This window comes from Hylaeus anthracinus, unplaced genomic scaffold (assembly GCF_026225885.1).
Source record: "Hylaeus anthracinus isolate JK02 unplaced genomic scaffold, UHH_iyHylAnth1.0_haploid 12000, whole genome shotgun sequence".
In the NCBI taxonomy this organism is placed as follows: Eukaryota; Metazoa; Arthropoda; class Insecta; order Hymenoptera; family Colletidae; genus Hylaeus; species Hylaeus anthracinus.
In genome coordinates this window covers 5,266,216-5,289,460 of record NW_026534347.1, presented here as the reverse complement: position 1 = coordinate 5,289,460, position 23,245 = coordinate 5,266,216, and the positions used below count along the sequence as shown (strand labels likewise).

General features: G+C 40.7%; 1 protein-coding gene across 7 annotated transcripts in view; it reads right to left on the bottom strand.

Moving 5' to 3' along the window:
- Positions 1 to 16,384: 16,384 nt before the first annotated feature.
- The window catches only part of LOC128890281 (zinc finger protein chinmo), an 82,407-nt gene continuing 75,546 nt past the window's right edge, over positions 16,385 to 23,245 (bottom strand). For all 7 annotated transcript variants that reach the window (XM_054148623.1, XM_054148622.1, XM_054148621.1 and 4 more), the window contains one exon: positions 16,385 to 18,624. In XM_054148623.1, coding sequence (XP_054004598.1) covers positions 18,392 to 18,624 — 233 coding nt within the window. In that variant the 3' untranslated portion in view covers positions 16,385 to 18,391. The remainder of the gene's footprint in view (positions 18,625 to 23,245) is intronic.

Genomic DNA, 23,245 nt, shown 5'->3' with positions numbered 1-23,245 from the left:
TCGAAACTCGCATCAGGCCAGCATTCAGTCGCGCAGACGCACACTGTCTCCCGTATAAATAATAATAATAATTCATGTAATAATGCGAAGTGTCATTTTGTATAGACGAAAAAACACAACTGCGGCTGGCACGCATCGTTCACGCTGGGGGTTCGCCGGGTGTTTTCGCCCGGCGCCCCCGTCTCACTCTCGCACACTCTTCATCCCCTTTTACCCACCCTCTTGGCTCTCTATTTCTCGCCACCGCGCTCCTATCCACCACATTTACCTCATAACCGTAACGTAAACTTAATCATTTCAACTTAAAACAAAAAATTGGTAACCACCGTGTCGCTGTTGCGTCTGCGGCGCAAGCCACCGTTTTCGTTTTTCCTCTCCTCTTTTTGGGGGACAAAAAAACGTTAACAGGAATTTATCGATCCGCCGAAATGAACCGCCGATCGGCGAAGACGCACGCGGGATCGACAGCGACCGATCGACGCGAAGGTAACAGGAATTATATCTATGGAATATATCCTGATCGAGGGGAAGGCCTTCCGTTCGTTTCTACGAAACGACGTCGTTAACAAAGAAGAACCTTCGAAGGGTTAAATAAGACGCCTATCTTCTTCGCCTTCGAAGAAGAACTTTATTGGGCACTTTGCGTCAAAGAGAAAAATTAAAAAAGGAAATAAAAGTGGTGTCAGAGACGGACTCGACTTTGTTGGAATTATTGTAACGCGAAGAAAAACACTTGGTAGCGATTTATTTTAATGGTTGTATCACTGAATAGTTTATTCAGATAAATTCTATTCGTTCAATGTGAAACATTTTCACTTCGTAATTCTGATTGGAATTATTATTAAGAAATTAGCGAATGAAAAGTTGTTACGTTTTACGCATTGTAAACTGTCGTTTCAATTAATATTTCTGTTTATAACTATTACTGAAAAAATAGCAAATAAGTTGTTTACTTTTCATCAAATGTATACAATTTAATTTTGTAACATATTGCGATAACGAAATTAATAAAATTAGTAAAATGATACAAAAAGTAGTTCACCTTGGATTCAATGTAAAATTTAGTTCCAATCTATAATTCAAATTGCAATAATTAATGAAAAGAAAAACAAAAGTTGTTCCTTCCTTCATTCAATGTAGAATAAACATTAATTTTATAATTCAGATTATAATATTACTTATCTTCTATCAAACGTGAATTATGATTTCATTTAATAATTCAGGAAATTATTATTGAAGAAATAAAGAACGAAAAGTTGTTCACCTTTCATACAACGCGAAACATAATATCATATCAGAATTAAAGCAACAATTTTCCAATGAACGAATAACGAATAAAAAAATTATTTACTTGTCCACCGTTTCGCCAATCCCTGATTGGATTCCCTTGAAATCGAAACAAACTCGTGACGATCGATGGAATCATTGAAACGTAACGCGACACCTTTCCCTCGAGATCAGTGATCCCCGTGTTAAAAATCAGGAATGCCCAATGTGATCGTCAACCTTGGTATAGCGCCGATCCCCGCGAGATCGTTTCGCCGCATCGGCTTCGCTTTTAAGCGAAATTTTCGTAACCGCGAGACAGAGAAGGAATTCGTGTGTCGTTGGCGTGCACCGCGTGAATCGAGCGATCTACGAATCGCCATTCAGCCTCCCCCCCGTCGTTTCCTCGTGTTGTATAATATACATTTATTTATTTATTTATTTATTTATTTATTTATTCATTTATTTATTTATATCCTCTCTTGTCTTCGACGTGTTGTCGCGTTGCGGGGCGACGAGTTCGGGGCTCACTTACGATCTAAACAAGTACTCCTTAATATTACATATATATTCTATCTATATATAATATATATATATATTTTTTTATATTGAAAAAATGAGTGTACTCTTTCGTTATCAATAGGAATAGTATCGATTAATTTGCAATTGCGTGTAACATAGACGCGTCCAGCGCATAGAAACATAAATAAATAAATATAAACGGATTGTATTTACATATACTCGGGTGTCTGAGGGTTTGTTGGAGGATCGGGGTTGGAGACGGGAGAGGACAGTATAATCTGATATATTTATTCGCGGTTTCTCATCTTATATCTCTATATATATTTACGTGTATATTATATTGTTGCCCGTGGTTTTGGTAATTATTTTTTTTTTTCGGTTCCATGTATATATGCTTGTTCTCGTACGTATCGTATGTAACGTACAGCGTGCTATACGTTACTTAGCATACGTATCAATAAAAAGAACCGTGCGCAAACAACGCTTGTCCATCGCCACGGGTTTCGCGTAGAAAAATAATACTTCACGGGACACGAGAAAGAAAAACCGAGAAGGAACCATATATATAAGCATATTGTACAACTATTATTTAACATGATCATGTATGCACAGGGAATTTCGAGACGAGTGTCACGGAAACATCGAAACTACTGATTTCGTGAAATAGAGGTGGAGGGAATATTTCTTTTTTTAATTTTCCATGTAACACCAGTGAGGGCAAACTTATTGCATTATATAATGATTTATTAGAAATAGGATTCATTATATTTTTTGTCAGTAATTTATTAAGAATAAAATGAGGAATTGTGCGATTAATATTGAAGCAGGAGAATTTCTTTTTTTTACACTAGAAGCTTTCAAAAGAATCTTTTACTCGATTGAATTTAATTGGAGAAGAATGTCTTAATTTTCAAAGGTGAATTTAATTGGAAAATTTAAAGAACGTCTTGAGAATTTGATGAGTTAACAGCGGTATTTGCGTTTATATTTCTTCAGAAGGTAATTTTCACATTAATATCTGTGAATCTTTGTGATATCGAAACTTTTCGAACAAATTTTTACTCACACTTTAAACGAGAAAAAAAATTGGAAAAAAGGTTCCCTTTGTTCTATTCTAGAAAATCAGTAGTATAGACGTTATTTGCGACGACTCGTCTCGAGAGTAGAATGCGTATGTGTGTCTGTGTGTTTGTCTGAGGTAGAAGCGGTTTCGTATACACTAACATTATATAATCGCGTGGTTGTTTATGCGCGAAAATTGATTACGGTCACCGTTTGCCAGTTTCTGCCGAGTACAAGGTAAATAAAATTGCGAACTGAAAGGGGGTTGTAGATGAGGAAAGTTCGGAAACAGGAGGGTGAATGTGAAGGGAAACGAAAGAGAATGAGAGTCTGTCGCTGAACGATGCTGGAGTGGCGTCTTGCAAAGATCTACCATTTTTTTTAAGTTGCCCAAAAAGATCGAATTCAACAAACGAAAATAAAAATGATTGAAAATGGAAGTTTTTAACCATCAGCCATTTTTGATTTACCAGCAAGGTAAAAAGAATGCTTAAAAAAAAAAAAGAACGAAAACTTGAATTCAATAACGAGCAAATAAATGCGATATAGTTCTACAATAAATAATAGTAGAGTAGTTACAACGTATTAAAAAAGAAATTCACGTCTGTGTTCTCTGCAGACTAAGAAATAATAAGAAAAAATGCGTTGTGGTCTTTCGACACCTTCAGACTTCGTGAAGATTATAATGTACATAAAATATATCAAGGTAACGAGATGCGTGTTTCGTTTGAGTGTAAAATGAGGAAAAGATGTTATAAGTAAAGATAATGAAATGTACATATATTATTGTGCATTTAGATATTTAACTGTTGCATTTTATTTGTTTTATAACTCATTTCATGATTGCGACAGTTCACTCAACCAAGCTATATGACCATTATATGTCCACTTAGAAAACAAAAGTAAGTAAACGGAACAAGTCGTCCAAAATTATTTCTGTGCCATTTGGATTTGAAAATAAATCAGTCTGAAAGTGTCAGAGGAAGAGATTGAGAAGAACTCGTTTCAAGTACGAATAGAATATTTCTCTGGGAGAATTCGAAGTCCTGGTCCAGCATCGAAACGCCACGCGACAAGACGACCAACAAAGAACAAACGTATCTCAACAAGAAACAATATAACCGCTGATCGTTCTTCGTGGTTGGCTCGTGGGTGAGGGATTAAGAAGGGAAATCTGACGCGTCTAAAGGACTTGGGGACTTACAATTAGTCTTAAGAACGATTGCGTCGAGAAAGGCGGAGGAGAAGGATCATCGAAGAAATCGTTCGCCAGTGAGGAGGTGAGAATTAGAGGTTAAGAATGATCGTGAATTGAAAGAGATACGTGTCATTAAAAGTAGAATACGAGAACGAACGACGTTTATCGCGCCTGAACGCCAAGAACTAAATCGTCTTGAACGTTTATAGTCTATAGTAGGTGCAAAATCTCTTTGATGCTCGAGGCCTCTTTCTGCAGCAAACTTTTCGAACGTTTTCTAACTCGTCCATTATTCGACACATTTGTACTGATAGAATTGAAATAGAATTGTTTTGTAAGTTAGTCGCCCTGGAGCCACCGATCGATTTTGCTCCCATTATAGTGATTCTTGCGATAATTGGCTCTCTATCTCTTCGTTACATTTGTTCCTTCATCCACGAGGTGACCTTTCCTTTTTGCAGTCATGCGGCTCGTTAAATACTGCTTCGTTCCTTCGTTCGCCTATAATTAACGAAACGATAGATGAACCGAAGGTAAAACGAGGTGCAACGGGCAACATGGCTAACAGGGAACACGATGGAGAAGGTTTGCAAGATTGAGAGCACGGATGCGTCGTTCGTGAGCTCGTACATATAAGGTGTTTCGCAAAATGTAGTCGTAATTTTGAAGGTATGATTAACACGCACAAATGGCAGACAAAGTTTAAACGTTTGATGTGTCCGACCTTGTTTCTGAATTGCATCCATTTTTATATGGTCCATTTATTTTTGCAACGAGGGGTGCTGAAGATACAGGGCCTAAGTATCTAAACAGAGCCATGTTTAGAATAGTTTTGTTGTTCTACAGAGAGAAACCTGACATCATGGCTACTTTTTGACGAAACTATATTCTACATAGATTCAATTAATACACAGATTCGGTTCAATTAATATAGGCAAAGTTGTAATGTAGGAAAAACTTGTTTAAAGAAAAGGAAATTGTGTCTATATCGTTGTGGGTTCCATTTAGAGCCACACGGCAGTATCAAGACCTGAATTCAAGTGTTTCTAAAGTGTATTTGATCTCTTGAGCCTCAAAGACTATGAAAATGTCTAATGACGAATAACGATAATAACGATTATATCGTCTCAAATTTTATCTCTGTGAAACAGTATAGCCTCCTGTGCTACTTAATTTCAAGATGTGTGCAAGTCGAGAACAACGTCGGATAATTCAAACGTTTAATTATTCTTCTATAAATAATTTGTTGTGCATTCACCATCGAAGTTGCTACCACATTTCACAGGACACCACGTAACTAACGTACCGTGCGAATACGTATAGCGCCATCATCCGCGAGGCACGGTGATCCGTGGGTGACAATAATCGATAGCAGTCATCATCAACGACGTCGCAACGTGCCAATAAAAGACAAAGAAAAGAGAGTGAAAGCGTGAGACAGAGACAAAGAGTTAATTTTCTGGTGTAACGAAAAGCTACACCGACGATCCCTATTATACACTCGACTATTGCATCGCTTGATTATTGATTTATGTTATTTAAATCTTATCGACTATTATACTTTGTAGTTTGTACTTGGTTTTCATATTCCTGAGAAAAGGACTCGGTGGGCACGCGAGCCGCCATACGGCGACCCCCGTTTCCGAATTTAATTCTGACATCTCTGTTCGACTAATCGTATTTGCAAATCGTATTTTTTTTTCTCTCTCTCTCTCGAATATCTTAGTTATCGTCTTCTTTCATTCCCTCGATAGAACTCGCTCGTCCGTAACGCGGAACGACGCGAGAACGTGCCGTGATTCGTGCCTCGATCGACGCCTCTGTGACGTTCGATTAACTATCGCGAAATACCGTTCGACTGTGCTTATGTACAGAGAGATTTTCGTATGCTTCTCATTTTTTTTTCCTTTTTTTTTTATGCACCCTGTATGTCGTGTGTGAGGTAGCATTTGTACTAGTGTGACCAAGTATTGTGATCCGTTACTGTGACGGACGGCGTCGAGGATCATCGGCGAAAACGGTCACGGAAGGATTCGCGACCCGTGTCTGGCAGTGTTCAGTTTCTCCAGTCTTTCTGTTCGAATGAGAACTCGATAAGGTTTCCATGCCGTTTTCTATCAGAGTTGGGCGATCGTTGATTTGTGACTGCGTTGTGGTTACTTTTGTAGTCATTGCTCGCAAAAGTTAGATTAAAAGGTGCAATTTACAATCTGCAATCGTGGTTAGATAATTTGTAATGTCTTGAAATAGAAATCATGATCATTTTGTGACTGTTTTTGTGATCACCATTCACAATTACAGGATTAGGAAGTACATTTGTAATCTACACAACTCTTTCAGAGTTAAAATCCTGAGTACCTTGCGATCACATTTACGAAGTCAGATTAAAACCTACGACTGTCAGATTAAAACCTGCATTGATAATTCGTAACCTTTCAGTGATAACTTTTATGACCATCACTCGCGAGTTTCAAATCAGAAAAGTACACTTGTGACTGGGTGAATCGATAAATTGTACCTTACGTAAACTCTTCTAGAGATGAAATCCTGGTTATTCATTATCCATTGATTATTAACCACGATTACGTTATATTCCGTAATAATAATCACGTATGACATTTTGCCAAACACTGTACGCTTCTACGAGCATCGACTGCCGCGCACTGTCCTGTGCAGCTCGAGAGGCATTGAAATCACCGCCCCGTGAGAAGTGGCGCTCTCGACGCGCGATCATAAACCGTGCTTACGCAGCACAATCGAAACACGTGCAGTCCTTTGAACATTTTCTGACAACTTTGTAACTAGCATAAACTATTGCGAGCTACTGGATATAAAATACGATCACAACAGTCGGTGGACGAGTCCCGCGGCTCGAGGGAAGAGGAGGAGTGCGCGAATCGTCTAGAAACGACAGCAAGTGGTAAATCTAAGAATCAGTAGACTCTCTTAGTGAAACTGATATGTAAAGTGTGCTTGAACCTGATTCAACGCCGTTTGAAATAGAGTTGCCTTCCTCTTCTTCGAGATTGCAGGGACTTTATTATTCTATCGCGTGTAGAGCGCTGTCTTGGAGATAAAAGACGTCGATACGCATGCTTCTTTTTAGAAATATAGTTTATATCACTATAACAACGATTGTTGATGCTCGTGTGGATACAAAACGAGTGCTTCCATAGTAGATCGAATATTTCATTTATATTTGTAATAATACCTTGTGATTAAATAGAATGCTTGATCAAATTTTGAAACACTCGTTTAGTTATTATTACACTGCAAATTCGATGCACTTATGGAGCGCGAGACTTGTGCAGCTCGATATATAATTACGTTATTGTATGAATCAATGCAATGTATATGTTTTGGCATAAAGTTTAAAAAGTAAACAATGCGAATCGACGAATTATACTTCGACGAAGCTGATTCGTGTACCTTGTCAAACAGTTCAGCATTTTGTATCTAAAAATGCAGTGTGGGTGAACAGCTTAATTAAATCGGTTACGCGTAATCCTCGACCGTTCGCCAATGCCGTCGTCCATTTTCGACTATCATAAACCATCAATCGTCATCATCGTTCGTCGATCCCATTACCGTGTTACATCATACAGCGTGTGTAATAAGTTTTACAAAAATTCTGCAATATGCGATCTCTCGTTTATTTCTTTTTTTTTTTTGTTCTCGTCGCGTCGATCGTTTGCTTGTTTATCTTTTATTTTTTCTTCTCTATACCCCTTAACATTAGTTTACTTTGTACTATAAGTCGCGGCCGTCGCCGAGATCGTCGACGGCCGCACGCCGCCGAAATCGAAGCCCCGCCACGCGACAGTGAGCCCTACTTGGTTTACATAATATTATCGTTATCAGTAATCGTTATTAGTGTTATTTTTTTGTTTGTTTAATATTCCTTAATTCTTGCCGCGAAAGATGTGAAAAAAAAAGAAGAAAATTTCATTACGTTTCCTTATGTTCGCTTCCATCCGTAATCTTCCTATATATATATATATTTTTTTTTTATGCTTTTTCCTCACGTTTAAATATGCTTATGCGTGCGCGATACGTGTACTATGCAATCATTATCAACTATGGTATAGTACTATTATATACTATACGATGATCAAACAGTATAGCAGTTGCCAGTGCACCGGTGCAGCGTGCACTGATTTTAGGTGCAGCGATAACATCGACCCTCGTCTCTTTCGCTCTACGCGAGCACGCAACAAATCTCGCTAATTCCCGAAAAAAGAAACAGTCTCGCCGACCCCCGCCCTTCTCTCCCGTCCTCTCGCGTCCTATCCAAATCTTCTTTTTTTTCTCGTTTTAACTCCACCGTACCGAATTCGAAGGATTATTTACCCCGCCAAACTTTTTTTACTCGTTTTTGTTTCCTTTTAATCGCGAATTAAGCCCGTTTACACCGCGAGCCCCTGTCGCGGGTGCTCGGAGCCATCGATAATCGTTCGTCCGTGGATTCCTTCCCTCTTCGTTTTTCCCTCGTTTCGAGACGCGCGAGAAATTTCCAGCCAGCTTTTCCGGTCAGCTTTTCGCCTTTCGTCGGATCCCCTAATCGCTCGCCATCTGTTTTCCATCGTTCCTTCCGCTTCCTCCGCGACGGTCGCGAAACCTAATCGACTGACCCGCGGTGTAAAGCTCGCCTCGCCTCCCTCCCCCCCCCCCCCCCAAGCTGTGTCACACACGACATCTATAAAGGATTTTCAATCCGTAAAACACATATTATAGAAACAACATGCAACATTTTATCCTACGCCGTGATACAATAATGGTACATACGTTATGCGTACGCGTCGCGCGTGGCTTCGTAACGTGGGTATATATGCACGCAACCGCGTACGCATATACCGCGCCTCTGTAGGTACGTGCCCTTTGTGTGAGTGTGTTTCGTGTGCTTTGTATGTGTGTTTGTGTGTGTGCTTCTTTTCATTTGCATACGCTGTTCAACTGGGAGAATAGATGCTCTGTGTTGGAAGCAGAGCTACGAGAACGGCTGATAGTGCTTTCCCCCAATCTATGGCTGCTACTGTTGGCGCATGAGAAGAATGAGTTTCTAATCGTATTCTTCGAGACTGCCATCGATCTACAAAAGGCGTTGTTTTTTTTTTGTGGGAGCATTATTTGTAAGACGTTAATTAATTTATGGGCAACTATCAAGTCAAACGAACGAAGACGCAACCATGTTAGTTTTAAAAGCGATTGTACAATAAATAAGGAACAATTTGCTCTTTTCTAATCGTGGCACACCTCGCGAATAGAGTCGGATTCAATCTTCTCGCGTTCCAATAGTACTCGCCAATGGGAGTATGTTTCGTAGAACGAGATTTATGATGCGCAGAGCTCGGGGCTTTTTTAATAGGTTCTGCTTATGTTATTGGAGAAATTCTTTAACCAGTAATGAGTTGAACAGGTAAACGCGAATAAAAGAGTGTTTACAACCGGATACAGTCGGGAAGTGCGAAATTTGAACACCGTGGGCAATGCCAGAAAGTAAAATTAGAATGGAAGACAAGACAAAAATATTGAAGATATAGAAGATAATATAGAAGATAAAAATATTTTATGAATAATTTTCTGTTTGTTATTGGTTGAATTACATTGAGAATTTTAGTTTTAGAATTATACGAGGTGGACGAATATCTAGTTATACCTAGTTATACGAGGTGGACGAATACAAATTATTGTATGTTGGTATTATTCGTTATTTATCCGTTATTTAGTTTCAAGAAAATTTAGGACCACCCTTTGGGAGCATCGGAGTCGAAATTCCTGTTCCACTTCTTGAATCTTCTGTTACACGAATTTCATTTTATCTTTGAACGAAGAAATAATTCCCTGTTTATTTATATACCCATGTCCTATCTAACACTCAAATTGAATAATAACTAACTAAATCTATAGAGCTATTAGATGTCCTCCTAAGAAAACATCATGTGCAAATCTCATAAAATCTTCTCAAAACAAATTTTACAAATAGTTCGAGACTCCAATCAGAGAAACAATATAACATATAGTTAAATGGTGTTGTTTTCTCGACTACAGAACTTTTCATGGAACGAACTACTCCCAAAAGGTGTTTTTATGATTAAACAATGTAAGTAGGTAAAATTCCTAAAATAAGTAAACATTCCTCAAAATAGGAATATTTTTCATATTAATTCCAAAACTAATTTTACACAGTGATTCCCCTCCTCTACTACGAATGTCAAGTCTAAATCTTGCATGATCTATCCTCCATCGGCATTTCGTTCTCGTTTCGCACCCCTCCACACACGATCGATTGCCCCTCGTCCACAGTTCGCCGTACATGTTCGTACATACGCATATGTACACTATACACACGTACGGAAATCACGTGTGGATGTATCGTACCCGCCACGAATACGATGACACTAAAAACCTGGCTTCTCCAGCCTGAAACCTTATCTACGCGCTGCGAATGCCACCCCCAAAGTATCTAAACGAAAAGGAATAAGAAGAAAAATGTTCGAAACGAAAATGGAGCCACGTACCAACGACATAGGAGAAAACTTAAAGCTAAAAAGTTCATAGTACGATATAAACATCTCCGTGTTAGTACGATTTTGTTGCTTCCGGCAGACTAGCCGGATAAGAAACACTTTAAAAACGAAAAAAAAAAGAAAAAACGATTCTTGATCAAAAGTACGCGTAACGTGGCACCGGCTACTGTACGCGTGCGAAAAAGTGCTATAACTCTTCCACGTGGAGATTAATCAATTGTGAGACAGCCTAGTCATTTTTGTGTATGCTTTCACCTATAAAAAGGGGTTGTATATTGTAGTACAGCAAAGAAAAATCGATTTTTGATCAAAAGTAGTAATATTGCGCTGACTACTGTTAACGCGCGAAAAAAATTGCTATAAACTCTTCCACGTGGAGATTAATTAATTATGGGACAGTTATTTTCGTGCACGTCTGTGGCTACAGAAAATGATTGTATATAATAGAGAGTGCAATGTTTTATCTTTTAGACGTGTAAATAAGTAGTACAGAGTTATCAAGTTATCAAGTGCCGACTGTAACATTGTCCAACTAGACGCTCAACAGTTTTTAAAATGGTTGCTGTGGCGCATTCCACAGGTGAGGCTTGTAGCACTCTTCTCGCGCGCGTACTGTAGTCTCGCGCCTCTGGAACGTGCGGCACTCGATCGTGTGCGATGTATTCCGCGTATTGTGTGTGTATTTGTCTGTCTGCATACGTGCGCGCGTGTGTGTATGTTCCTAACCATCACATACGTAAACGACACATAACACTTTTGAATAATCCCTTCCCCGCAGCGTCTTCGTTTTTAAACTCTCGCCCCTCTACCCTCTATGACTAATTTACGTCGTCTAAATGCGTCAAAGCCCATCCTCGGTATCAGTATCACCCTCGTTCGAACAAACTTTTCACTTGGATTTTTTTCCCATTTCCAAACGTCACGCATCCTTTTTGCTCCTTTCGTTCGCCAGCATCCCCCCCCCCCCCCAGCTGTTTACCTTTCTTCTCGGCCGAAAATCTGATCAGTCTAGAGACGATCGGAAAACGCGAGCCGCGAAATTCGTCGACGTTCCCTCCCCGAAATCGTTTTCACACCCCTTCAAAAAAACGCCACCCGCCATTTCATTCGGTTTCCCGCCCTCTAAAAAACGGATACTTCGTTTGTTATTCCTCTCTTTCAATTGTTTCGTTTTCTCCCACCCGTTCGTCGTAGACACTATTCTTCCTTTCTGGACTCTACGTCGAAATCTATCGCCTGAAATCGTTTTAGGAATCGAACGCCCGAATATCATCACCGCTGAACGATGAAATCGCAAGTGGTTGTCTCACGGATTAAAACACGCTCGATTTTGAAATCACGCGGTCTCTCATTAACACGCATACACACAGGCACACATCTACACTCACGTGTAGCTCACTGTCTCTAGTCGTCAGTTACACATAGTTGTACGTATGCAATAATTGCGGCTTTGTAAAAAAACGGATCTATTATATGTATATATATATAATATGTAGAGTTTATATATCACGTGTGTCGACGATCTCGAAGGCCTTTCGTTGGATGGAAATTCCATTTTGGAATATGCGAGTAAAGAGATTTCTGTGAAAACTACTTTGTGTAAACGTTTGTACCATTGTGATAGGATCGTGATCAAGTCGATGTTCGAGGTCACTTTCAGAGGGTGGAATTATTGGGACGTGGCAAATAGTTCAGACAGTTTTTTGTCGTTGGTATTGTGAGAATATAATATGTTTGATGAATTTGCGGGATGCATTAAAATTGCGGGAAATGCATTTAAAGATGTGGGAAATTAATTTTTTCAGATACAAAAATGTTAGTTGTATTTGTCCTAACCCATTGATCGTAGAAATGAAAATAAAAAAAATTAATGTTTAAACGTACTTATACTTCAACTATCAGTATCCTGTTTTTTGAGGATTTAAATGTCAAGTAAATTCTTATAACTACGAAAAAATAATATATACCGTTTGTACTCCACAAAATGCTCCATATAACATTGTAGGTAAAAAGTAATACCTAGAATTCCCTATTATTATTCAAAATAAAGAGTGACAAAAGAGGTCTCGATAGTTGAACATTCTCTCAAACAAAACCTTAAAATAAATTCTCTAGACCTCTCGGAGTAGTGTATTTAAACAAAATAAATGGTAAGAACAATTATTTTAAACAAATCAGTTATTACAGAAAAAGACACGCATGCCATTTTCTATAATCTTCAACCAAACTCGATTCGATTAATTTCTAGTTGCAGACAAATTCTATCTTCCCTCGATTATCCAATTATTAGGACAGTTTGCAAGTTACTAAGTGACCTCGAGCAGCGAGTTCATTTCGAATCCTCGGCAGAGAGTTACGAGGAACTGGAGACTTCAACGACGGTCCCTCGGTTCCTAGAAGCTCCGAGACCTCACGATTATCTATATCTGGCAACAACTATGCCGCCTCGGTCAATATTGCTCGCTGCATCGTAGAAGATAGAGGAATTCGCCACGAGAAGCCTCGAGATCCGCCCTCGTACCCTCTTCGCAGGGTATAACAGCAGAAGAATAGTTCCGACGCTAACCGGACAAGTATCAGCGGCTGTACGGAATGTACAGGTATAAATATTACTGTGGTCGCTCAGTGTTCCCTGTGTTTGGTTAATGCGTTATTATAAAACGATGAGGTAGTTAACTGTCATTACGTATCATCTTTTGTTGACGTATCTTAAGTGGATAAACGAACGAACATAAAACCAACAGCAAAATAGAGAAGAGAAAAGAAAGAAAACAGAAATGATAAAGAACGATGCGGAAAACAAACTGAACGGAAAATTCGACGGCGTCTAACGTCTCTCTTGTATATATGTATATATGTGTGTGTATATATATATATATAATAATATATATATTCTAGCTCGCGTATGATCTTTTAAATACTAAATAATTCTCTATTCGTCTATTGTCTTTGATACCTTCGCGGTAGGCGTATCGTTGTGAGATAATTCTTGTTAAACTTCATCTGTAACGTAACGAAAAGAAGAAAGAAAAAAGAGGAGAAAAAAGCAACGGAAAGTAATAACAGAAAAATAAAATAGAGAAACGAGAGAATAATCCTGTAGGAAAGAAAACGAGACGAGAAAGCGAAGAAAAAAAGAACGGGGTAGAAGTAAAAAAGAAAGATAAAAGTCTGTCAATAAACGTGTCAATACTGCAACAAGTAATATCGTGGTGCCATCCTGACTAGGAGTATCTATGTATATAATCTATCTATAGGTAAATGTAATATAACTATTGCATTGATCACATCCTACACAACCGGTCTAGCAATTATTCTATAGCGCTCTGTTCATATTGGTCTATTGGTTGTCATCCCCTATATATCTCGATCCGCGACTATTGCTTCGGACAAAAGTCCGTATTAAACATTGTAAACAGGTAACAAAGTGGTAGTGATTGTTCGCGTGACGTAACGCCACGCCGCGATTCCTCGAGGCGAACGGATCGAGCCTCGACGGTGAACGTTGCAAAAAAATAAAAAAATGACGGCGATGGAAAGATAGCGGGACAGCAGAGCCGGGCAGCGATTGCTACGCGATCGTAGATAACGACTTTGATGATCATCGAATATCGGATACGAAATTACGTTTGTAATCCGCGACGGGTGGATCGGTAACTCGCGATCTAGTCGCGTCCGATCGTTCGTCGATCGTGATCGCGGATTACGCGTTGCCCGACGCTGGCGAGAAGGCATCCTTCTTCGTTGCATCGTCGAGGCTCGTCGAAGACGGCGCTTGGTACAAAAGAAAAAAAGATACGCGCGTTCGCCCTGGAGAATCCGCCCACGTGGCCTACACATGGTAACTCGACAGCCTGCCCGTCCTAGAATCGTAGTAATAATCTCATAAATCCTTTTATAAAACGGTATATCTGTACAAAAGAAAAAAAAAGAACACAAAGAAAATAAGAGACGAAGAAAACGCGTCGGTGTCGGCGTAACGCGCTTGCCCTATTCTGGATATGTTTCCACCGATAAGTCCAGCGTAATTGTTCTACCCGTGTCCCGTCGAGGGGAACGAACAAATCGAAGATGCGATCCCGATCCAGAGCGAAGAAAAAGGTACCCGATCTTTTTGGCACTAACGCGCGAACGTAAACAGTTTCGTTAGATAACATGTACATCACTTGTGTCTCGACCGTAGGCTCTCGACATCAACAGGAATCAACGCTTCGTTCACCGGCTGCTGTTTTTTTATTTTTATTACGGAGGTTATCTAATGGAGCCTATCGACCGTGATTATGGTCCTTGAATTGTTGTATTCGGGTTGAAAGATATATAGAGTGTACAAGTTGATGGCAGTATATATTGTACATATAGAGAAAACAAGTGTTACGTTTGAATATTGTCAACTTGACACTCTATAAATAAAAAAAAAAATGGAAACTAGGTTGGCATGTATCAACCCTAGGAGGACTTCTGGGACGTAGAATGATCCGTTTTAGATCACGTGTAGTAGTTCTAGTTATATATTACATATACAGTCAATACCGTAAATATTCGTACCCTCTATGTCTATCGAAGAAGTTTGACTAAATTAAATAATAGTTTTAATATTATCGAATGAATTTTTCATTATAAATATGTGTATGAATAAGTTTATACATGTATATATTTATATCAACATATTCATAAAAACATGCACTTGGAAACATCAAACCGACCATTTAATTTAAACAAATTTCTTCAATAGATAAAGAGGCTACGAATATTTATGGGACTGACTGTGAGTGTTAATTGCATGTATTAAAGCGTAATCTCATGGACGAGTACTTGCAGATAGCTATCTATTGTGGTAGTTTGACAAGTATTTAAAAAAAAAGTCTTTCTATGTGTGCCTGGATGAAGTAGTCAATTGCTTCCACAGCTTTTTATAATTGTATCCATCATAAACAATTAAACACCAATGTCCGTTACAGACAACGTTATAATTTTGAAATACTGCAACTCCATCCAACGCAAATCTGATAAAATATAATATCTAGAGATCTCCAACGACCCCAGAAATCGACAAATCGGTAGAAGTCACCCTAGGGCCGACACAGAAAGTCCTTTCAAGTTGTTTTCGAAAGAATAGGCTCCCAGTGGTCGTCGAACCTAACCCAGACCGGTAAGCGAAGCGTTAACAGTACCAGTTATCCCTCTGCAGGTATATTATCAGTAACAGGGTTTCATGCGATTCGGTATGCAGTTAATAATTCTTAATCAACGGTAACGTTGAACTATCGAATAATAGAGTAAGGTAGCGGCAGTAGACACTATTCCATCAACATCTGCTTCGCGACGGCGCTAGCACCGTGTTTGGTCGGTAATATATCGTTCATCGTGCGACCATCGTTGCCAGAACGACCCTACTCGTCCTACCAAAAGTTGGTCGAATAAACTGAGAACGGATTCGTAACAAAAAAAAAAGAGATAAAAAAAAAATACCAAAAAAGTCACGTTCACGGCTTTACGATTCGCCCGAGACACTTTCCTTACAAATGATGGTCTCGGGGGGCGAATCCGCATCGAACGTGACTCCGTTCGCGCCATTTGTCGGTTCATTTCCGGTGTCCGCTTCCCTCAACTCTTTCTATTTGCTTCTTCATCGCGCTCATTAAACGTTTAGAGTTAATAATTCTTACTTTGACGTTGCACTTTCATTGACTAGTTTTGTGATTTGCAGCGTATCCGCGAGCGTGTCCGAGGCGCGCGATAACCCCCCCCCCCCCGGGCCCCCCGGTGAACCCAATGCCATCCCACCCACCCACCCGCCCTCGTACCTCAGTGCAAGCTACGCTCAGAGCAATCGGACGTCGACGTTTTCCCGTGCTTCGTTTCCGTGTCTTCCTTCCCTTAAACTTCCTTCCTCGTTCTTCCTTGTTCCATTTCCGTCTTCTCTCTTCCGTCTTCTGTGATCCGATCACCGGGACAATTTTCCTATTTCATGGTCAACGCCTCCTTGCCACGTCCGAGTTTCGCGCGACGTCCGTTCCTTCCGCGGTTGGTTCGCGGAGAACCGACCCGGAATTCAACCCTCTATCGCGTGCGCTCCATTTCTTTCTTTTGAAAAAGATTTCTTGGTTGCGCATATTTGCTAACGCTCTTCGCCACGGGCCATGTTCGTAGCCATTGTATTTAATTTAACGGATACTAACGCACAGTCCCTTTTATCCCAGAACCATGCATGGAATGATAATGTTTATTTTTGTTGAGTAGAGATATGTGCACCATTGAATGATTTTTTTTGTTTGGATCCCTAACTTTGGGTTAAGATCCACGTGTGCATCGAGTAGTAACGGTAGTTATACTGCGAGCTTATTAATGTAGATTATTGTCCAGTTTCGAATGGCGCATTCATGGTTCTTACATAATGAGGACTGTACGAACCGTTCGCTACACAAATATATTAACTCCACCAGTCACATAAAAATTGTAACATTACTGAGGGTTATTTCTTGGCTATTCTTTCTTATTAATTTTCTATATACCGTTAGATGAAAGCTACATCTGTATTTATGCATTCTACAATGAATTTTAAAAAACAATGTACTTTATTTCATCGCATTACTCAATTTTTTTGTATTATGGAGTTAATCGATTAATGCAACGAGCGGCTCATGGATTGATAAAATGCATCGACCCAGATATTACTAAAGTGCTTCCGCTGAAATTCATTTAAACTATGGATCAAATGTACTTGTACTTGAAGTTTCCACTCGATGACTTTCAGTCTGCATTAGCTGTGTTATACGCTACAAAAATCTTAGTACCATTCCTTTGAAAACAATTGTAACATCTGGGTTACATAGGCTAGCTGAATATTGCGAATACATCGCGTATAATTTAACACTGGTCTACAGTTCATGTATTCACTTATACACGTGACATTGGCCCGTGACGAGAATCAGCTACGCGTACATGACCATTGCTTATCGCGTTAATTAATCTTCCAGCGATGCGTCTGTATCTGCAAGCCTATTAAATCCATCCACGAGGAAACAGCAAGCAAATTTTCCTCGGTGAACTCCACAGAGACACGTGTCTGTATCTGCAGACATATCAAATGCATTCATAAGGAATTAAACAAATCCTCTTTCCCTCGATGAACTCTACACAGAGATTCAATCTCCCGCGAGTAAAATCGAGCACGTTCCGCGATAGAGGCTTACAACTCCAGGTCTGCAAAAATGGCTTAAAAAATGCGCGTGGACCGAAGCGAGGCTCGTCCAGTCGCAACGGGGAGTCCCCGAGTGGTCTCTGATCGCCTCGGGGGACTGATCAACCACGAGCCAAACGATTCGCCTTCGCATTCTCCGAAATTCCTTGGGCGCGATACGCCTCGAGACGGTTTCAGCAGTCGGTTCGTGACACGAGGTCGACCACTGGACGCTCCAGCAGCGTAATTGACAACTATCGCGAACGGATCGCCGCGTTGACCCAGGGGGTCGCGAGGATCGGCCCTTTGCGATCCTCTGATCCGAGTCGGAGGCTCTCGTCCCTCGGTTAGAGAGCTTGCCGCTTGTCAGTTGCAGCGTTCGCGACTTCTCGATGGGGACGACGTATCCGGAGAGCCGCTCGGACGCGACCTGGCATATGGACGACGTTGACCAACGACGAAGGGCAAAGGTGAACCATGCGGTATCTTCGCCCGTCGTTCCTGCATCGCTCAGTTCTCGTCCTCCAAGTCCCTCCGCGTTCGTTTCCGTGCCACTCGCTGGTAACTTGCGCAGCCACGGGGCTGATATCGCCGCCACGACGGCCACGGCCACGGCTACGACGTGGACGCGTCGTTTTACTGCGGCACCGTGTCCGACACCGAGTGGTTCGACTGCTGGAAGGCCTTCAGATTGAGCTCGGCTTTGTGCTCCCGCGCTATGTGCCGTCTGACGGTGTTGTTCCGCGTGAACGTCCGCGAGCAGAACGGACAGGGCACCCTGATGCCCTGGTGACGTTGTCGTATATGGGCGCGCAGATTCGTCTCGTAGCCGTACAGTCTCTCGCAGAACGGACACTTCAGCTTCTTGCCTGAAACAGGAAGGATGATGCCGGTTAGAATTTTCGTTCGAAAGCTTGTGCATACGAGTCGTGCAAAACGTCGGATCGATTCGGGTGGTACTCCTTTTCTTCGGGGGTCAGGACATTGATTTTATCGTTGTTGATACTCTTGTTGCTTGACTCTTTGAAGTCAGGTGGGTTAAGAAGTATCCCTCCTTTTGCTTACTATTTTATTTAGAGTTTTTCGATTCGCGTGGCAACGCTATGAACTAATGCTAAAGAACACTGTTTTTCTGTGCAGCTTGAATTTTATTTTTCTTTTATAATCGTGTGCCGAAATAAGGGGCGATTTCCGAGCGCTTCAAGTATCTACAAATCAACACTTCAAATTGTCATATCTCATTATGGAAATATCTGACAAAAAAATGTTTCAAACAGAATTTACTAAGTTTTTCCTGTACAATCTAAATATACGTAACGTTTTATAGGGGTTCCATTTAAAATTATAAAGGTACCCCCGCCCTTCTTAAAGGAGAAGGGGGAGGCACTTCACGTTTATGTATTTAGTTAGAAAGGTCTTTTAGATCCGTGCAATTTAAGACCAAGAACTTTAAAATCGATGGCATAGTTTCCGAGATATTAAGCTGTTAAGAGTTATGTGCGCCACCCTGTATATTATGTGTAAATTAAGAATTCACGTGTAACACTAAACTAGTACAGAACAAGAAAATACCAAAATTTTGAAGCCACAAAGTATTCGTACAATTCCGATTGCACTAAATGTAAATAAATGTTTGTGCATAATACGTGTTTTCAATAATCTTCACATGAATAAGTGAAGTTATATAAGTAACTTAATATTATAAAAAGAGTCATTACGAAAATCGAATCCTTTTAATTTTCAACGCCTATAAAAACGTCTAATCGCTCGTACAAAACAGAATTGTCCAAGGAATTCTCGTAGTGCAAAGAGGCGACGCCTGCAGAAGCCAGCGAATCAATTAATAAGCATCTCTCTTCAACCAATGACGAATATTTATGAGAATTTTCGCGAAAGGCACGCTTTATCCTAGCACGTATCGACCAAACGAACAAACAAGCATCCTCGTCTAAGAGAAGAAGCGAAGAATACGCGTTACGCAATCAGCCGTCTCGTTTTGGCGTTTGTATTCGAGATTCTCTGCCGGTCCCTTCGACGAGGATGAAGTTCACGGCACAGGCCAATGGCATCCACAGATTGCTGGCACGTGTAAGGCCATCGAGGAACGCTGCGACGTCCATCGGTCACGATCGAGTCGCGTCGAGGGCACCATTTACAAACGTTACTATTTTCCTTAGGCCATGCGGAACCGATCATTAACTCTTAGATGCTAACGCCAGCGTATCCCGCCACGGTGGCTGCTCCCAATTCTTCCAGCTTCACCGAGGATCCCACGAGGGATTTCTCACAAAAACACCTCGGTCGTGAGAATAAACGACAGCCTTAGTATTACCGATACAGAAGTCACAAGAACCCTCGATACAGTGCTTGGAATTTTATTTCACAATACTTGAAAGGTTTGAAGGAGTCCATGATTGAGCCAGAGGAATGCTAATTGTAGGTCTTCCTAAAGGGAATACCAGTTTGCGGTACATTCGGGTTGGAATAGACACCGTGGATAAATACCAAACGTAGAGGTTTATTTGGTTCAAGACCTGTTGTTCTTTCCACTATGGTAGAGTCCTTGGTAATGTTACAATCCTTGTGTTAATTCTATTTAGAATATGTTTAAAGAAACAAGGTAGACTTTCAATAAAATTGCAATTTTTCATTGAAAAATTAATGGGATTAAAAGAGTCTGTAGGCTTTTGTCAGTGTAGTCGCGGTGGGCATTTAAACGATATTAACTTTCACTTTTAATCGTAATCATGCATTTCTGGCCATACTGTCAGTAAAAATTAAAATATCATATATAACACAATTAAATATAAAATAAGTATCGTATGACTTGTATGGAAAACCGAAGGGAACGCGATACAACTACAAAATTAGTTGGTGAACGATGGAACTTCCCTAGTGCGAGCGCGGGCGTGCAAATTATTTTTTGTTTCCATCCGAACGGAATCGATCCACGGAAAATATCCCCGACGGACGCGTTCCGTCGTCGCGCGCGTTTCAAGCTTGCGCATCCGCGCGCGTGCACGGGGCTTACGTGCGGAACCGCCTCGGTTTTTCGGCGGATACCGGCTAAAAATAGAGCGGGGGCATCCTAGAAAAAGTAAACGGAGCCGCGGGGCTCGATTTCGTGCAGCTGACTATGAAATTCACAAAGGATCGGTGGCGAAACAAAGGCCGAATCCGTGAAGACGTTCTACGCGGAACCTGGTGGAGTTGAGTCGAATAGATGACTGTGAGAGGGGGGTTGAGGGTGACGGTGGGAGGGGGAGAAAATGTGCGAGCCTAAACAGAAGCTAACGGCGTTAGAAGGACGAGAAGAACGGCGAACGGAAAGATGGAAAAGGACGAAGGGAAATGAATAAAAAGGGGAGAAAATGAGACAGAAACAGAAGATCGAGGGACGTGGGAGGAACAAGGGGGAAAATGAAAGCAGGTAGGGGAGCCCGCGGGGTACGCACGCCCCTGAGACATGCAGAAACGCAAAACTCTTGGCGCGATGGCGTCAAGAAGCACGAGTGATCCTGTAAGTGGTGATCGTCTATTATTTCTGACTAGCTACGCCCCACGGTTTCACCTGCGTGGAATATTATTTTTATTCGCGTAGGTGCAATAATTACTGTAGTGTTTACGTAAATATGTAGGTACTTCGTAACAGCTGAACGCATTTAACTAGGTGTAATGTAGAGATAGATTTTTACTATTATTATATCCGCTTTAGAAGTCATGTACATTAACACTATTCGATATCATCGCCTCCCACCAAATAGTATCATTAACTGTATGCATCAAACCCTCTCAGACAGTATACATGTATACATTAACATTATTCAATATCGACGCCCTCACCAAATACTATCATTAACTGTATGCATCAAACCCTGTCAGACAATATACATATACACATTAACACTATGCAATATCAACGCCCTCACCAAATACCATCATTAATTATATGCAATATTGCCCTCCTCCCTCGCCAAAACAAATACATCAAACCCTCTCAAACAGTATTTCCCACCAAAAACTAACTCGAGTCTAAATAAAAAATGTTTAATTTTGCGCCGCCTTCGAGAAGGTTGCATCGTATTTAATATGTGTGTCATTTAGTTAAACATTCTACAGAGACATTCCGATTAACATTCAAATTCGTTTAAAGTTTGACGTCAGAGTGGTCACTTCCGCTTGTTGCCTCGCTGGCGTCGGTTAGTCCGATCGCTACCTAGAGGATCACTAGGAGCGACCGTTTCCGCGAAAGGATGCGCCATCTGTTCTGCCAGGAAATTTTCGGATTCCGAATTGCCGACGTGTATCGGCGATTATCGCGGAGCATCCCTGAATATATCAAGTAGACGGGTAATCTGTGGCGAACGGGACCGCCCGGCGTGTTTCCAAATCGGCGGTCATTCGGACTATCGGCAGGATAAGTGCGGCTTGCAGTTGACAGATCTCTCTCGTGTCCGGCTAGGTTTCCAAACGGCGGTTGTGGTCGTGCTCTTTTTCTCTACCTGCGGCTAAGGGCGTACTATCGATTCATCGTTGGCGGAATTGCTCGATCGAGTCGTGCGTCGTTTCTCTTTAACCCTTGGAGACTCGAGGGGAGTAACTTGAATTCCCTATATTTGAATACTTTGCTATAACTTTCTTTCGAGGGTAGATTAGTATCCGTGTCTATTTTTTGCTGCTACGTAAACTGGAAAGTAATCTCGTTTCTTTTACATTAAATTCGAACAAATCTTTAATAAATTTCTATTTTTAATCGTGTATGTAATCGCCCTTGTTATCGATAGCCTTTTGCCATCTAGTGTGCAAATTTTCAATACCAGGTCCATGAAAATCAAGAAGCTGACGAGCGATAAACAAGTATTTAAAATTATACCTATGTAATTTGCTCGGTGCATATTTTAAATTTATGCAACTGCATTCATTGCTCGATAAACCAGGCAAATAAAAATAAAATTCTAAAACACGATGAAAGACACGAAGCAAAAGAAAACTTGCTCACTTCTTATTAAAAGAAAAAAAACAACAAAATAAAGAACATACTCTATTTTCGATACACAGTTGCTTGCAGTAGTAACAGACGGCAGTCAGACGCGAAGTAGTATGAGACAAGAGGTGTTATTTCTGGACGGTCTGGTGGATGAATAATTCGCTTACGAGCATGTGTCGATAATCAGGCTACGTAGCAGTGTTGTCACAACAAAAAAAAAAAAGAATCGATGATGTGACGCACAGTATTTTTATTACGCACAATAGATCGCTGTAACGGATAACGTTGCCACTTCTATTGCGTTCAATGCAATTCAATACAACGATCGCATTTAGGAAGGATTGAATCGACACAGAAAAAAAAAGATATGGTTCTCTAGAAAATTGGCGAGAAAAGACGAAACAAAATTTCGTCAGAGGTAGAGCAGTTTTCGCGAGAAATTATTTCGAGCTCGAGGATGCCACGCTTCGATGTACACGTGCGTAAAATGGATTCGAAGAAAG